The sequence below is a fragment of the Lathamus discolor genome, chromosome 6 (genome assembly GCF_037157495.1).
Source record: "Lathamus discolor isolate bLatDis1 chromosome 6, bLatDis1.hap1, whole genome shotgun sequence".
In the NCBI taxonomy this organism is placed as follows: domain Eukaryota; kingdom Metazoa; phylum Chordata; class Aves; order Psittaciformes; family Psittacidae; genus Lathamus; species Lathamus discolor.
In genome coordinates, this window is record NC_088889.1 from 92,313,254 (window position 1) to 92,331,536 (window position 18,283).

General features: G+C 39.6%; 1 protein-coding gene and 1 long non-coding RNA gene across 9 annotated transcripts in view; one reads left to right on the forward strand and one right to left on the reverse strand.

The window, feature by feature from the left end:
• Positions 1–14,811, forward strand: part of KCTD5 (potassium channel tetramerization domain containing 5) — a 32,239-nt gene extending 17,428 nt beyond the window's left edge. For all 4 annotated transcript variants that reach the window (XM_065685026.1, XM_065685027.1, XM_065685029.1 and 1 more), the window contains 2 exons: positions 539–664; positions 8,508–14,811. In XM_065685026.1, coding sequence (XP_065541098.1) covers positions 539–664; positions 8,508–8,537 — 156 coding nt within the window. In that variant the 3' untranslated portion in view covers positions 8,538–14,811. The remainder of the gene's footprint in view (positions 1–538; positions 665–8,507) is intronic.
• Positions 14,812–15,957: 1,146 nt separating this feature from the next.
• On the reverse strand, positions 15,958–18,081 carry LOC136017068 (uncharacterized). Of its 5 annotated transcripts, XR_010613821.1 has the most exons (5): positions 17,947–18,081; positions 17,773–17,857; positions 17,441–17,529; positions 16,940–17,061; positions 15,958–16,584 (listed from the first exon to the last, which is right to left on the reverse strand). It is a non-coding gene; the product is annotated as an uncharacterized LOC136017068 (long non-coding RNA). The 5 variants fall into 5 exon arrangements; XR_010613819.1 differs by lacking the exon at positions 17,773–17,857; XR_010613820.1 differs by lacking the exon at positions 17,947–18,081 and having other exon boundaries at positions 17,773–17,910.
• Positions 18,082–18,283: the final 202 nt, after the last annotated feature.

Sequence of the window (18,283 nt, forward strand, 5' to 3'; positions counted from 1 at the left end):
CACCATGCTGTGTCTTGCTGTTTTCTGATCAAATGCAAATTTTGTCTTTGTACCCTCAAAATATGTTTTAATAGAAGTACTGTTATCTGTAAGTAAAGTCGTGGGTATCCCTTCAGGTTAAAATGCTTCCTGCATGCAGCCATTTACATGTTAAACCCCACCACATCAAGGTACAACATACAGACTTTTTAAAAATCAACTTTGGAGGGTGGGAAGGTTTCCAGTAAATAACAGAAACAGGAAGGGGCTACTTCTCCGCTGGCCTGCCTCTGTAGCCTTTTCTGTCACAGAATGATCATAACCATTCAATTATTAGTTCTGTAAAGGTTTAAAAAGCAAAACTGTGTTTATCTTATCATCAGAGTGTCAGTGTATTTGTCAACATCCAAATGTATTTGCATTGAAGTGGAGAATCATGCTTCAGATGCAGCCAACAGTCTGAAGAGTGACGAGTGTTTGTATTAATGATGAGAATTTGGAGTTTGTTTTATGTGGAAATGCGGTTGACTTTTTTTTCCCCTCCCCCCCAATCTTTCAGCTGGTCAGTATTGGTTCTTCCTATAACTATGGCAATGAAGATCAGGCAGAATTTCTGTGTGTGGTCTCAAAGGAATTGCATAACACTCCCTATGGCACAACCAGTGAACCAAGTGAAAAAGCAAAGGTAAGTCATGAGACATTGGACTAAAGAAATGGTGTTAAGTTACTTGGGCTTCACTAAGTCCTGCTAGGCCTGTCTCTGTTCTGGACCATTGTTTAATTGGTTTTTTCCCCCTCACTCATGACTAATAATGTTTCCCTGTCGATTGTATGACTGCAAATGGTACAGTCAGCATGCATTTGCTATACCAAATGGGTTCTTTAAATCCAGTAGTCTGTGACGTTCCTGATACCTGTCTTGATGTTTTCAAGTATTGGCAGATATTTGCTGTTCACAGTTGAGAATCTAGGGTTCGTTTCTTAAAAAATTGAATGCTTCCTTATTCTGCCACTGGTTCAGTTGAAAACTATTTTTCTTGCTACACTTCAGCAGGAGAAATCTTACTGTCAAGACTGGAGACTGTAATATGCTGTCTCTGAAAAGCATAGTCATGTGCAATATGTTATAAAATGTAGGTGTTTGTTAGCTTAGGATTTTCAGGTGCCTACCTAGTTCTCTTTACTTTCTGTAGCTGGCTTTCCAAAAAGATTGTAACAGGCACAGTATCTTAGCATCTTGCTCAGTTGTCTTTCAGAGTTTGTACAGGGAAAATGTAAAAACACGACAGAATAGTAGTAAGGCAGGCCAGTTATATATGTAAGTATATTCTTCTCTTCCATGCGTATTGAACAGTTTTTATCACTGTATTATTGCTTTGTATGAGATGACTGCAAACAGGATACTTCTATAGTTTCCTTAAAAGCTTTTAATTTAGTATATGTAGATAGGAAACAACTGGTAAAACATCAAAGCTTGCTTTTTCAAGAATAACTTTCGAAGAGACGAATTTTGAAATAATGTTTAAGAATTGATCTGGGTCTTGGCACTGAGGCCTCAAACAGATAAAACTTCACTACTTTCTATGCCTTGTAACTTGGTTATGCGACTACGTATATGGGGGCATTTTTGTAAATTGCACTGCAAAAACACTCCAAGCTTTATGTTGGATTCTTAGTGAAATGATTAATTTATGCTCTTTTGTCACTGTTGAGATAAAACTTCCAAGGGAGTTGTAAGGGATTAATGTAGTCAAGGTAAACACTGAACCTGGCTAAGCCAGGTTCACTGTTTCCAGTACCCCAGGTCAGGGTCTGCTTTTGCCAAGATGCAAAGTTGACAGGTTAGAGGTGTGTGGTAATAATTTAGGACTGGGCTATGTACCTGAAATAAATCATGGAACTCTAGAGTCTGATAAAGATCTTCATAAGGAATGATAGCACATCTTCAGGGAACTTCAGAAGTTGCCAGAGTTATACTGCAGCCTTAATGGAAACGAAAATACTGTTAAAATGAAATTATTAAACCCTAAATACACAAGCTAGTTCAAAGGGCAGTACAGCTCTGCAAATTCAGTAGCTCTGAGAGGGGCTAGATCTTCAACCTCTGCACTGAAGTGCTTCTTGGTCATTGTTTCAGAAAAGAGGGCAGGGCGTAATTTGTCCAGGTAATGAATCAGAATTGATGTTGATTAAGGTTGGAGATACAACATTCACTCCTTTTGTCCTGTTAGCACTGAGGTATTGCTAGCAACTAATACTAATACTTGAAGAATAATCTTTTACATCCTGTGTTTTTCTAGTTGTCCTGGGTTCAGCTGTTAACTGTTCTTCTTCCTAGCAGCTGGTGCAGTGCTGACTTAAACTACAACTAGTAGATCAGATATTTTTAATAGGCATGTGTTATGCCTGAAAAGAAAACAGAAAATTCTTTTTGGTTGAGAGGTTTCTGAGAGTTGTGTTCAGGAATCTTGCCTGCAGCTTGGGAGCTGTTGTCTCAGTAGCTCAACGGTCTTAATGAAGTTCATATGATTGAAATTCTGGTATCCAGTGGTATATACAGGATAATATGTTCATGTATTGGGGCTGACTTTTAGAAGCTATGGAGAAAGGTTGGGTTAGAGAAAACAAAAAACTGCCAGTATGTAATTTTTATTGTCAAGCATTTCAATTTTAGTTGATAGTACTGGACTGTCAGAATAGGAAAAGCCATTTTCTGGTAGCCCGTATAATCAAGCTTCAGCTTCATTCCTTGTCAGAGACTTCTTTTCCTTACGTTTCTTCTTTTTTTGAAAACAGTTTGCATAGTAAATTAGTGGTTAACTTCTATGTAACCTTCAAATACACTTAAGCTAAGGAAATTGATGGCATTTGGGACATTTACTTAAATGGTTCCAGTGGGTTTCAATGGTAGCCATGGCACTACTAAAAGATAACCTGTATTCCCACAAGCATTATTTTCTTTTGTAATGCTTTATTGATCTGTCACTCTTTGGACAAATGACCAAAGGTTGTTCATAACATCTACATCCAAAGTTTGATTCTCAAGTGCTATCCTTTCCTATCCTTGATGAAGAGTACACGGACTAAAGGTACCGGCTTTACAGTTTTATTTAATTTTTCTCTATGCTTACGGTCCCTATTGTTATGTTGCATGGCACTATTGGCTTCTATCTGCTAACTTTAGGACATTTAAAAAAGGAAATTTTAATGAAATCTGTGATGTTCCTTCTTGAAATTGTCTGCTGTTGTACTTTCTTGCAAAGTGTGAGAGTCCCAGATAAAAGTAAATAAATGTCATTCACAGATGCTTCAAGTGGACTGTACTTTGTTGCAGCTTTGACTCACTCGCAATCTTTTCTTTTCCCTTCCTTTCTCTATACTTGCTGCATGCTGCATGCCAATCAGAGTGAGGATGAAGAAACGGATTACGATATGAATGACTCAGATTAAGTGTAAATGTCATGGTGAGCATTAGCTGCCCTAGGAATTTACCCAGATGCTTTTCTGCTCCATCCAGTTCCTACCCCACTAGTGCTGTTCTTTGGCTAGTCCTGGTGGTATGTGTGTTTGTGATTATAGTGGTGGCATGGTTAGCAAACAGAGAATTCCCGATCTGGATATTGCTTCTTGGACAGAATAATTGCTGTTGCTGTTACAAGATGTATTGTGAGTGGTTCCTTTACAGCTTTGCTGAGTAGAAAACTTCTTCATGTAGATCCTAGGGTCAGAATTGCTTTTCATTTTTATTTTCTGTGCACCAGCTTTTACGTCAAATATTTTTTTCACGTGTAGAGTCATCTGGTAGGAACCTACAGGATGCACATTCAGTACAACATCATCAAAGATGGTCTTAGCTGATAATTTTGAAATTAATAGTTTCTGAATCAGGATCTGGCAAATTAAATAGCATGATCTCAGTGCTACAGTTATATTTATCATAGGAAACAACTGTCTGGGGAGGGATCAGGTCCTTTCCATTTGTTGTGGTTTAAACCCAACCACAAAGCCCGTCCACTCACTCCCCCCCTTCTTTCCCTCCCCCTGCTCCTGGAGGGATGGAGAGGAGAATCGAAAAGAATGCAACTCCCACAGGTTGAGATAAGAACAGTTTAGTAACTAAGGTATAACACAAACCACTACTGCTACCACCAATAATAATAATGATAAAGGAAAGAATACAACACCTCAACACCAGCCGATCGATAACTTGCCCCACTCCCCCCAGCCAAGCACCAAACGATACCTCGTCCAACCCTGCAGTCCCTTCGCTTCCGGGGGAACTCCCCGTTACATCCTGGGCATGACGCGCTGTGGTATGGAATACCTCTTTGGTCAGTTTGGGTCAGGTGTCCTGTCTCTGCTTCCTCCTGGCCTCCCCTCCTCCCTGGCAGACATGAGACTCAGAAAGTCCTTGGCCAGACCAAACATTCGAGCAGCAACTAAAAACATCAGCACTGTTCCCAGGCCAAAAGATCAAAACGCAGCACTGTACTAGCTCCTAAAAAGGAGAAAAATGACTGCTGCTGCTCAACCCCAGGACACCATTGTACAACATCTTATTGAAGATCAGGTACTTTAAAAGTCACAAATGGAAGAACACAAAAATTGCATCAGAAAGCACTACTTCTGCGACTTCTTATGCGTCTGCCAGCATTACTCGTATTTATTCTACTATCCAGTTTCTAGAAGATAATTTATTGAATGTTCAGTTACACGTTTAGTATAGTCACTTGAGTAGTATAAATTTGAGATACTTAGCATTGCATGAGATTGAATTCAAGCTTCTTACCTGCACACTTGAATTTTTTAGCTGTAAACCAGCCTTATACTTATCTCTCAAGTTGCTTCCTCATGTTTAAGGAAGAACCTACATTATCTTCTTGCTGATGCTAACAGAAACTACTGCTGAGATAGAATAAGATCTTTTGCCAAGTCTTCAGGAGTGGCTGCAAGGAACAGGTCAAATCTGAAGCTTTATGGAAAAAAAGATAAACTGGCACTGTGCTGGAAGTGAACACAAGATTTTTAAGCTGCCTGAGAGACAAACAGTCCTTAAGTTGCTGTTCTGTGTGCAGCAGATTTATTTTGAGTGGGAGGAAATAGTTCTCATGTTCTGCTTCCCTAAGAAGCAGTCATACTCGGGCCCCTTGGATATGAGAATGCGTTCAGCAGTGTTTACAGTTTATAAGTTAACTTTGTATCTGGTGCACCTGGAGGAAAACCAGAAAACCAGAACAGAGCATGAAAAGAAGGAAAATTCTGAGCACAGCAGATCTGCACTGGGGTAGGGACAGTCTCTAGTACCAGTACAGACTGGGTGATGAATGGGTTGAGAGCAGCACTGCAGAGGACAACTTGGAGATACTGGTAGTATGAGCCGAGTACACTTGCAACCCAGGAAGCCAGTTATCCAGAGCTGGTCAGCAGGTTGAGGGAAGGAATTTTTGCCCTGCGCTCTGCTCTCATGAAAACCCAACCTGGAGCATCTGGACTGTCCAGCTCTAGGGTTCCCAGTACAAGAAAGACACGGGCCTGTTCAGAGTGGGTCCGGAGGAGGGACACAAAAATGGTCTGAGGGCTGGAACACCTTTGCTAGGAAAAATGGCTGAGAGAATTGGGGTTGTTTGTCTTGGAGAAGGGAAAGCCCCAGGGATGTCATTGCAGCCTTCCAATACCTGAAAGGTGCTTATAAAAAGACAGAGAAAGACTTTTTACCAGGTTCCATAGCAACAGGACCAAAGACAATGTTTTTAAACTGAAAGTGGGTAGATTTAGATCAGATAAAATGATGAAAGTCTTTACTATGAAGTTGTCCAGAGAAGTTATGGATGCCCCATCCCTGAAAGTGTTCAGAGTTGGGTTGAGTGGGGCTTTGAGCATCAGTTCAAGCATTTAATGTAGTGAAAGATGACCCTCCCCAGTGCAGGGGATTGGACCAGATGATCTTTAGAGGCCCTTCCAACCTGAATCATTTAGTAATTCTGTGATCTAAAATGTGCAGACAGAGGAGCATTATCAGTGAAGTCACCTGTTTAGCTAGTAGAGCATGTCCTCAAACAAAAACTTCTTCTGCGCCTGGTTCTGCTGCAGACATACTCCACAATCCTGGCTACTAGCAGATTAGGAGGAGACCTGGCATAACTGACCTCTCTTAGCTTTGAAACATTCTCTCAGCATTTTCACTCAGTAACCCACTAAAATCTTTAGGAATAGTATTAGTAAAGGGTTTTCAGGAGAGAAAAATAAATAAAAATAAAAGATTAATTTCAAATTGCAGCAGAGTCAGTCTTCCAGTGGTTAGTAAGTAAGTACAATTTTTGTATTTCTTCTTTGGACAAAGTCTCTGCCCATGACTAGAAAAGATCCTCTTTCACACAGTTTCTGAACACCTCTCCTGAGAGTTTGCTGGTCAGAAATCATTTCTCCTTTTGTAAACATAGGTCTCATAGACGAAGTAACAAGCAAAATGCGTTAAAATGTTGCCTGATCTTACAAAATTTTCTACTTCATGTTGGGTTTACTGGCTCTGTAAAGTATTCAGATTTCAGTGTCCAGATCTGGCTTAGCTTTATCTTGTTGTACATGTTCTGAAGCTGTAGAAAATAGTTCTGTTAATCTTGGAATTATCTTTTTATTTTCTAGGAAAGAATAAACTCAATTGTTCCATTTTAAATTGAAAAGATTCACAAAATGAATAGATCAAATATTTTCTAACTGCACAGGTACTTAATTAGACATAGTTTTGCCTCTGTTGGAGATTTAACTTCCTGACTACTTTTGCTGGGTCAGGCTGTTATCTGCTGTGTGGGCATCTAGTCCAGCATTTTGTTGACAGCTGTGAATAACAGCAAATAATCAAGAACAGAGCTTAAGTATGAAGCATTCATAAAATTAACTCCTGGTATACTTCCCCACCTTCCAGTGAGCCTCAGTTTAAGAATTTCAGCTTCAAGCCTGTATGCAGATCATTGAATGAAAGCTACCATGACACTATGGTCCCATGAGTAGGTACCAATGTCACTACCTTCAGTAAGCTTGTCTAATCCCTTTTGAATGTGTTACACTAGCAGTGGCTGAGCAATTTCCAGGACCTGGCTTTTTCTCACATAATTCACTTTTATCTTAACTAGTTTCATATTAAATGCTTTTTGCTTAGTACACACAGTAAATTATCTTCATGAAATAAGCAATGTTTGCATCTAAATAACATGCTAAAGTATGTCATGGCCCATTGAAAACATTTTTCTGTATTTTGGAGATTTATCAGAGTAGCTGCAGTGACATCTGGCTTCGTAACTTCAATAATACTGAATTTGAAATGAGAAAGAACTTGGTGAGCATCCAGGTACTGCAGGAAGTGCAGTGAGCAGGTGATAAAGTGGAGTATTTCTTTCTTTTTTTAAGCTAACACTGACCTGTGTCTAAATTGTCCCTGAGGCACACTGGTGGTAGTGAGCTCTTTATGAGCTCCGGTCCTTAAAAAGTTCCATGGAGTTGTGCAAAGGAGGTGAGACCCTACTTGACTACACTATGGAAGACATATAGGCTCAATGACCTACAAAAGCTGGTAGGTTAAATTATCAACGCTTTAACAATATTAGAAAGAAAACAAATACCTTGATGGTTTTCTAATTCAAGCCATACGTGCAACTGCTCTGCTGTGTTAAGTGATCGCCAGTTTTTACCTTACGAGCGCAAAGACTGAAGTGTTTCTGTGTGCTGTCAGATTCTGTGTGTCCTCTGGGATGGAATGTGCTACTGTGTGCTAGGATCACACTACACTGTATCAGACTACACTGAAATCATCATAGAAGGAAATTCTACGTTGAAGACAGCTATGCCATTGTCCAGGGATTGTGCCTTTGCTTCCTGGCAGCTTTTGAAATTAACAGCCCTTTCCAGTAGCAAATGAAGTATAATTAGAGATACTTTTACTTGTAGATTAACATTATCAAGTAGTTGTGCTCAGTATATTTGAAGCTTCTTGTAGTGCTTTATTTGGCTACTGGCATGATTGGTTCTATAATTTGCTTATGCAGTTTCACAGTGCTACACAGCCCAAGAGCTGAGCTCATTATTGCTGATTGCCAGTCAGTGTAGAGTAGCAACATGAGAAACATTGCTTGGACAGTCAGTCTTCTAAGACTTAGATACTTGTGCCAACAGCCAAGCAGAATTGAAACAGAAAAACCTTTGTATGTCTGAATAGCATAGTAAAAATCTGTGAGGAAATGTAGTTGTTTGAGGTGAAATAGCTTACTTTTTACATCTACCAGTCCTTAATTATTATATTAATCATACTTAATTCTTAGCTTTGATTTACATCTGTTTTAATGATGTTTGATAGTGGACATTACATCTATCAACCTGTCTTTTTCAGCCTTAAAGCACAGACTTCAGAATATCCTTGAACCAGATCCCTGACACTCTCAGTTATTTGAAATAGTCATGATTCTCTTCGACCTCCATGCTTTAGGAATGACATTAAACGAATTTTCATTTATAGAATTTTCATTGGTCTCTTTCAGATTTTGCAAGAGCGAGGTTCCAGGATGTGAAGACAGTATTGAATGGTGACAATTTTTTCGCTTTTATTCCAAGACACAGTGAATTGTCACACTGAAGAGGCTCGGCTGCAAAAGAAAAAATCTGATTTAGACAATACTCTGTTGATCTGGGTTCAACCATTTTTGCCTATAAGCTGGTGTCAACTGGCTGAAAGCATTGTGAGATTACCTAATTGGAATAGATGGTGTGGGAGTGTGTGTTAAGTTTTGGTTATAGTGCATGGTTGTACTCTCCTGTGGGCTGACAGACACTGGTCTTTTGAAATGACCATGCACTCATATTTTCCTCTGAGACATGTAGCACTTGATGTCTGGTGCTGGATGACCCAATGTTGACCAGTTTGGAGACATTTTCCTACTAATCATTGCAAACATTTAAAGGACAATGTAATTGGTGCTACACACACGTTACAGCCCACAAATGCAAATATTTGGGGTCTACATTGTTTCAGAATCAGTGGCAGCCCCTGTTGACTCTGTTATACTGCACATTCCTTATGGCTCTGTGACATACTCTATGATGTAATAACAGTCTAGGAGATCAACTGAAACTAGCATGTAAAAAGTTACACAGCAGACAAGAGGTTTCTCTGAAGGAAGGGTGTATATATTGACTGGGTTACTAGCATATTTTAATGCCCAAAGGGAAGACTAAACTCAGAGAAAATGGCCTTAATCTGAGTTATTCTTGACGTTCCTTCTATTGAAACAGTCTCCTCCTGCAAAAGTTATGCTCCAGTCTTAACCAGATGTTTGGAAAGGGAATCAAAATTCACTGAAAATGAACAACTGAACATTTTGTTTCTTTTGAGATGTTTGTACTCATATGTGTGGTTGTGCTTTCATGAAATGCCTATAAGCAATGAATTCTGTGGATTATGATAGACATTTTTCAAGAGCTGGAGGTTGTACAGAAATATGGCTGGCTAGTCTTAGATCCCTGTCTCTACGACTGGGGTTAAAGTCAACCTTGAGTGTGAACACAAAATCATCCCATTGAAAAGCTTAATTATATCAGACATTCAGGATACCTGTCACCAACCTTTCTCTTTCTGTACTGTTTCAACTATGCAGTTAAAGGACACCGAAAATACCTGGTGCAGCTCTATTAGTTTGTCCTTGATGAAGGTTAATACACAAGACTGGAGCTTTTTAATACACTATATTTTAAGTAAAATCTTTAGCACATCTTTAAAACACTTAATGAAATAGTATAAAACTCAGCTTCATTGACTTATGAAAGCAGTGGGAGTTTCAAAAAGCTACAAGATTGTTTTGAATTCTAAAGATGTTACAGTTTCCGTTGTCAGTAACTTCAGAATTCAGGCGTCTACTCTAGGTAATCCTTTACACAAATGCCTGATTTCCAAACAGCCAGGCTCTTGGCTGTTTGAGATTGTTTTGGTTTTTCTTTTTTGTGGTTATTTTGGTTGGTTGGTTGGTTGGGGGTTTTTGTTCATTCGTTTGGCTTAGTTTTGTTTTTTTTAAAGGACTTCTTCTACATTGATAAAAGTTTGGCAGAAACGATTTGTAAAAACCATTTCTACTAGGCAGATTAAGCAATGGGCTGAATATTTTGTCCATGCTTCTAATGCTTGAAAGGGTTTGTAATGCATTTTGCAACTTGGATGTGGTCTGCACAGGAAGCTGCTGGCCCCTCCACAACAACACCGAAGATGTTTGTCTTTTTTTTTAAGATGTTAAAACTGAATTGAATTTACTAAAAATGTAATTGTGTAGGGGGAAATATTTATACTTTTATACTTTTTTAGGCACCCATATTTTATCAGCTTAAATTGAGCACTCAAATTTCCCCAAATAGTAACAGATTATCTTGTATATCTGAAAACAAGCGTAACAATTGTCTGTGTTAACTGCATATTAAAACATTTCCTCTGCTGCAGTAGTCACTGTGTTTTTAAGCAGTATGACTCCACTGAATTCTCTGAGCTCCCAAGCTCATGGAATTGCAGCCAGCCATGTTTCTTGTTGTTTTCTTGATGTGCTCTGCAGAGTAATTTGGCACTGGCTGAAGTGGATTTTAATGCCTGAAATACCTGTTTTGCAGTGCTCCTTCTGAATCAGCATTTCTGTTGTCTCTCTTATTTAACCCAAAAGAGACAGAATATTTTCTTTCAAATTTTCAAGAATGACAGCAGCAAAGCGTGAGTAACAAACTGAGCAAACTGAACAAATGTAGAACATGTAAAAGAGTGGCCTTTTCTAGGTGGGTCTTTTTTTGTTTGTTTGTTTTTTTTTTTTTCCACTGGAGTATTTTCAGTTTAAAAACATGCTTTTACAGTGAGATTACCTGCAGTCCAGTTTATATTGTGTCCCTGTTGTAGCAAATCTGGGCAAATGAGTGGCTAATCATTTTGCACTTTGTTTCCAATACCTCACAAGGATGTTAAGAAAGAAAAACAATAAACTTTAATAGGCAGGTATCTTGCAAATTATTTAAATATGCTGTTTGAGACCACCTGAACTAACCACTTTCTTGTTCTTGCTAATGTCATTATTGCTTTGATTTTTGTGAACATGTAGAGCTTTCAGATCAATGGAAGTGCTACCGTATGCCTTCTTCAAGGCATTAAGAATTGATCCCTAAGTTTGGTTTCCTTTTATTTGACTATTGTAATTTCAAATAAAGCCAGCTATAGTAACGAGGTAACTGCATGAGAGTCCAGTCTACACCACCAGGTGTCGTAAACATTGCTTCATCTGTTAAGATCTTGCAGGATGAGGTGATGTACTGATACAGCTTAAACTGGAGTCCTTTGCTTCTCTTCTGTCATTTGAAGAGTAGTTACTTGAAGAGACCTGCCTATGACTGTGTAAAGCTGATGGGTTCATAGATGTGCTGTGGAAGCCTCTGATGTGAACTCTGGATTTACACAGCTCCTGTATTCTTGAAACAGTATTCTAGGTTAGAATTTAAGATCCTGAGCTCAACAAGATCATAGCAGAAGAAAATAAAGCAGGAAGGAAGAGATACCAAAATACAACAATTAATCAGGGTGACCTCAGACGGAAATGTAAATTCTGCGATTTAACTTTCTGCCCTTTTGCTATATGAATATTCAGTGATGTTCTTTGGTGTGTTGTCCATAGAACAGGAGGTTACTTCAGCGCATGATTTTCAGTGAAATTCTTTAGAGGCTGTTACAAACTTCTTGCAAAACTTGTTTAAAAAGCGAGAGGTTCAAATTTGCCATAGCAATTTCTTGCTTTGAAGAAGCAAGGAAACAGGTAGCATACTATTGGCTGTAAGCTTTATCAGAGGCTCATTTTCTGTACTGGTGATGACAATTTTGTATTAAATGCTTTTGACGTCTTCAAGCAGCAATCAAATCAGGGCTTATCTACATGGAATGAGTCATCCTGAGGCCTCCAAGACGTGAATGGCATCTGGTCTATAGTAACTGTCCAAAAGTATAGTCTGGCCTGGCAGCTCACACAGAAACTGTGAAAGAGATTATTTTATAGGGTTTTTTAACTAAAAGACAAGAGGTTACCTGGATTTTGACCCCGACTTCCTGTGGGGTCACCGTGGATTATGTGCAGTTTGTTATCCTGCAGTAGTTTATTGTCTGTCAAAGGCCTGATTGTATTTAGGAGCTTATATTAATTCTCTACTAAACTTTCACCCCTCAGAATCATATACTCAAAAAATCTGGACAATTTACTGTGTTTTTTTTCCAAACTCAGGTTTCTTGTGATGATGAAGGTTCCTTTTGTCTTTCATTGTAGCATTAGTAAAAGATATTTTTTAAGAAGCTGAGCTTAAAGTCTCCATCCACCATTTATTTTCTTCAAGTTTTCCTTACAGGAGCTGTATTGCTCCCTTTCTAGCAATGTGAATGCACAGTTATGGCTGATTAGAAACAGGATTGTTTCCTGAAGATACCAAAATTGAATCAATCTCCTCTTTCTCTGGGAGAGTTTCATTGGTTGGGTCTTTTTTTTCAGGAGAAAAAACTTCTAGCAGATAAAACAAACCCCCCGACTGCAGGTGTGCTGAGGGAACTGCTGCTCAGGACAGAACACTGCTCTTTGAATACCTGTTCGTGAAGAGCTGTCAGTCTCTTTTTGAGCTGTAGAGCCACCACCAGCAAGTTAACACACATTAATTGCAAACTACTATTCTTATTAGTATTAAAAAAATGAACGTGGAATGCAAAACCACAGTAGTATCTGGATGAATGAGATGACCTTAGAAAGTGGATTACAATGTGTACTGTCCAGTCGTGCAGGTATACCGGAAGAGATTCCTTCCGAAGTACTGAGACAAAAGTGAAGTACTGGGCTTTTCATGGAGATGAAAGTATGAGAGAGAGTCTGTCCACTTGAGATGTGATAAAATCAGAAAGTGTCACTCTCTTATTTTATTCTCTCACCACATCAAACCATCTTCCAAGTTTTTCAAATTAAATTCTTCAATCAGCCCTGAAAGGTGGGGCACTTGCAAAGAGATGAGATTTTGTTACACCTTTAGAAGTACCTGGTAGCTCAGGACGGGAGGATTAAAACTTCCTGGTTTAACCCTACTGTGGTCATTGGACAATTGTCTTTTCTAACACAACAATTTTGAAATGCATATGGTCTGAGAATTCTGCCTGTTGCTTCATTACAGTTGAAACTGCAGTTATTTCCAGCTTGAAGGACAATGTCAGGATCTTACCTGGGTTTGTGTTTTAGAATTATAGATTCTTAAAATAGTGTAAATATGCAGTTTAGAAAAAAAAGAAAAAAAAGGTGGAAGGCTCTCTGAAATCAGTGGCATATAACTTTCCTTTGGCTCACAACAATCAGGATCTGTCTTTAAAGGCTTCTTACTGAACGGAGGCTTTAAAGGGCTAAGTAGATGTTAATTTTCTTAAATGAGTGTCAGATAGAAGAACTCTTTCCATTTTCAGTGCAGAAATGCTAAGGGCTAAAATCCTTTCCAGGGCTAACCTGAAGTTCCAGAGACACATAACATTTAAAAAGCAGCTGCTCTGGTTTTCTTTCAACTCACAACTCCAAAATCATCTTTACAAATGGCTGAAGCAGTTGCAGATATCAGTGTTCATGTATGGCTTGGAATTTCAGTATCAAGGTTGGTCAGAGAAGATGTTACACTTGCCCAGCACTTTGTTTATTGCCTGTGCTAAAATCTAACAACTCTCATGAACAGCACTGGTGACAGACCTTGAGATGATTCTGCCCCAGGAAATTGTTGCTGAACATTGCATTGCAGCTTAGCTGCCCTTTACTTTAGCAAGGTCTGCTAAGGCATAAACTCAAAGATCGTGTGAATAGATACTGCTGCAAGCATAGTTTTCTGGGCCCATCAAAGGGTTCTTTTTAGGATGTTGTGTGTTAATAACTACTATAACGAGAGACCTTTTAGAAAGTTATTTTGCTACTTTGGGGGTGAAGAGACCCTAGAAAGCTGAGCCTAAATTTTGACCTGACCTGGCACCTGTTGAGATTTCCAGGTCTGGTCATCTGAAACGTAAGAGTTAATGTATTTATGTGCATGATTCTTGCTCCTTCTGAGGATTTTCCAAAAGCTTATGAGCAGCTTTACTCAACTTGGCTCATGTGTACTTGCTAGGATGAAGCAAGTGCCAAGGCACTGTAAGAGAAACATTGCAGCCTATCTACCTGAAACTGAAACAAGGTTTCACCAAGGTTTCTACCTGAAACTGAAACAAGGACACCAAACTGAAGGAGCATCAAATGGCAACTATTTCCAATTGCTTCCATCCTAAGTCTCATCTGAGCCTTCCTATGGGAGAGCTGTTTCCTATGGACTCTCTAAGCCCACCTACCCAATTCTGCAGATGTTATTTGGTTTTTTTAAACTCTTCTCCAAAGTCACTGGTCTCAACATTAGCTGTGCATCAGCTGTTTGTGTTAATATCCAAGTGGCCATACTTGCAACGTTATTTCCTGGATAGTGGATTAGCAATAACACTTTATTTTGTGCCAATTCATTATCTCTGAAGTGTTCTTACTGCAGCAAAGTTTTGATCTGGTTTTAATGCTTTTGCATTAGCCAAAACTCTTAGCACAGACATAGACAAGAAACTGAATCCATGGAATTTCCCTGGATAAAAAACTGCTAGGGCTTCCCAAATCATTTGAAGGTGGTTACAGATAACCATCATTTTTAAAACAAACATACAACTAAAATGTGTGTGGATATTTTTTTAACCTCCTTTTCATAACACTAGTGTATTGTAAACTGCATGAAATAAACCTGTTTTTCCCTTTTAAAGTCTGATGTCTTAAATCTGTGTTTTCTAAATCCATTAATGTTGACAGTGACAGCGTAATTTCACTGACATTCCTAGTGTAGCACTTCAGGTATAAAACGTAGTTGCATTTTTGTGCAGTGATTCAAAGCAAGAATATTTTTCCTTTGGAAAGGAGACACATTCTTGTCTGCTGTCCCAAAGACGTCGGGAAAAAGGTCATGTTTATTCAGATTTATATCCACTGGGAGATTAAGGTATTTTCCCTTGCATTTACTATGACTGTTGCTGATCATTGTAGTCGGAGATAATACAATCACACAAAAAACGCCCATGTACCAAGTTTTAACTAATCACTTTGCTTACATTTTCTTTCACACAGCTCCCAAATAACTCCACCTGACATCTCAGATCTATTTTATAATCCAGTACTTTGCTTTTTAATATAAAAGCTTTTGTCTGAAAAATTAAGCTAACTGAAATTGACACTTTGTAGTAAGGCCAACATATAACATAAGAAATGTAAACAAGAAGCCACTTAGTGCATGCTTGCAGCAAAAGTTTTGAAGATAGAAACGGGTGAAGGAAGTAAATGATTAAGTACCAAGTACATTTTGGTGAAATTACTCAGGCAGTTTGACAGCTCTGCCTTCTACAAGAATAGGAAAGTTCATAATTCAGTATTAGCACTGAGAAGACCACTGGACTGTTTTTATTTTCCAAACTGCGGGTAAGAATTTAGTATGAGAAGCTAAGACCTGTGAGTTCTGAAATCTTAGAGGCTGTACAGTTATATAGGAGGTGAATTTCATCCTAACAATTTAATCAGTTTTAAATGCAAAGCACATTCTAATATTTCCTTATATATTCCACAGCTTCGGTAAGATGGTGTCATTTTACTAAAATGATTCAAATTGCATTTGAATTTTACTAAAATAAGTACTAACATCTCTAATAGAAGTTAACTAAACAACATGTGCATCTGTTTTTATCAGTGTTAAAGTATTTGCACTTTACAGTCAAGCAGCACTACTTTGAATCCAAATTCTTACTATACATACCTATTGCTTCAAGTGTTTTCATCAGTTAGCAAAAGTGAGAGCATGTGTACCCTCAACCAGAAACCAGTTAATAAGGAGGACATAAACAAGTAAGCCACTAACATCCTGTTTGTATCTTTTATAACATTCAGAGTTTATTTGGAGTTAGCTTCCCTTTCAGCAGGGAGTTTCACTTAAGAGAGATGAAAATGACCATGCAAATTCACCTTTCACTGTGCTGAAGTCTTGCCTGACAGTCAGAAATGCATAGTCTGTATTTATGTGATGTTCCCCAAGTCTGGAATCTGCACAATCCCATGAGATAAATCCTGTAAGCAGTGTGCTAACAGCTTCCCCTAAAACTCATTGCTTTTGGTAATGTCACTGGAATCACTGGGAAAAGTATACAGGGGAGTACATGTCCTGGTTCTACTACGGGCATTTGCTACTGGCAAAAGATTTCTTAGCTAGAGTGATATTCAGTCTGATTTGGCATAGCCACTATAGCACTTTAACAATCCCTGCTGAAATTTTCTGTTCCAAATTAGTGCAGAGACACCACCAGACATTCAAAATAGATTTTCACCAAGTAACATCCTAGTGAGATGGCATCCAGTGACTGTTCAATGAATCAGCCTGCAGCTGGTGTTCTCATCAAGATCGTTGAAGCTCCCCTGTTTCCCCAAGTAATTTGTGACTGCCGGGATGCTTTCTGTAGACATAGCTGCTGTCTTCCATCTCTTCTCCAGCACTTAACTAGTTAAAAGGAATAAAGAAATTAAGGCAGATGCTGCCATAGGTGTGCATGCATTAGGAAAAGAGAAAGCTGGACAGGAGCGAGGGCCCACAGGCAGACAGGTATCCATTTTACATCCTTGTGATACATTATTGGCTAAAGCACAAATGTGAACAGGAACTGTTCATTCCAAGAGAACATAATTACTGTTAAATAGTTTACAGAGAGACGCTAAACGAGGACTTGATGAGAATAGGGCAAGTGGCCCAAGGATTTGATTTGTTTACATGAAAGTGCTTTCATTCTTAACGCTTTTCTGTGATAAGCCACTTTTCATATTTCTCACTGCAATAGGAAGATGCTGAAACCACCAACCTTCAAGGGAGGAATTTGAGCCTAAGGCCAGCCCTCACCAGTGGAGGTGAATCCAAAGTCAATTTCAACTCGTTCTCTGCACTTGACAGATGTGCGATTCTGAGGACAAACTCGGACCCATCCTGGAATGAGAGTTTTTGTTGATGAGCTGTTACAATAAGGTCTGTGAAAGCTTTGGAAGCAGTTCATCCTTTTCCATCTCTGCTGGCAATAAGATGTCTTATAACATTAGCTAGTTGACACAGATTTGAGGTTTAAACAAAGATCTTGTTATGTCAAGCAATACCCATTGCTTTGTCAGCTTGATTTTCTTGAGACCAGCCTACAGAGGTAAAGCCAGAAAGAATACTCACCTTCTGCGTCCCTTCTGTAGGATACAAAACCAAAATAAAAGTAAACAAGAATATAAATTGTTCAGAGGGAAAAAAAGCCTGAAAAGGGCTTGTCCCCTTGGCTAAAAGCAGGAATGGCAACAATTATAACACCCACAGTCTAACTTGCCTTTAACGCCCCAAGTGATGAAGATCCTATACCCATGCTCTCCCCATTAGGCAATCTACTGTTGTGGTATCTTTGCCAGCAGAAGGATTCTACGTCGTGTTGGAAGTGATACAGAAAGAAAAAAAGGAAATAAAAATTTAAGTGGGAATTTTAAAAGTGAAATAGAACAAAATATAGACTAAAACATCCAGCAGCGCCCAGATTCATTCTGCCAGCCCTAGGTGCCAGCTGTGACTGATCCCCAGTTGCCTGCCTGGGGTTATGAAGAAACAGAATTCCTCCAGCAGGTATTTAAATGTGCCCAAGGTAATCACTTGCCAGTGCCTGCTCACCAGGTGGGATGTTGGGCAACAAGGTTCCTAAGAAGATGAGCCATTTCGAACTTTAGCGCTGCCTGGAACACGGCTCAATAAAGCACTGCAAGGCATGGCCAAGAGGAGGTTTCAGCACTTAAGTGGCTTCTGTTTCATTAGAATCAGTAAAGATGAGAACAGAATGCGACTCACACCGCTCAAGAGGCATTCCTAAAACCCGAACGGAACCCCCCGCCCCAGAACCCAACGGGGAACCAGAAGCGGAGAGCACGCAGCGCGCCGGGGCTGCGCCGCGCACCGCCGCCGCGGCTGCCGGCGGCCTCCGGACCGGCCGAGGGCGGGGCGCTTGGCCCCGCCCCCTGCCCCCTCTGATAGGCTCTCCTGCCTGCCCGTCACCTGCGAAAGCTCCGCCCGGGCAGAGGGCCCCGTTCTCCAATCAGAGGCCCGGCTGGGCACAGTGGGGGGCTAGGGGGGGGCTAAGGGGGGCACGGGGGGGGGGTTGCTCTGCCGAGGTCAGGCGCGTGCCGCC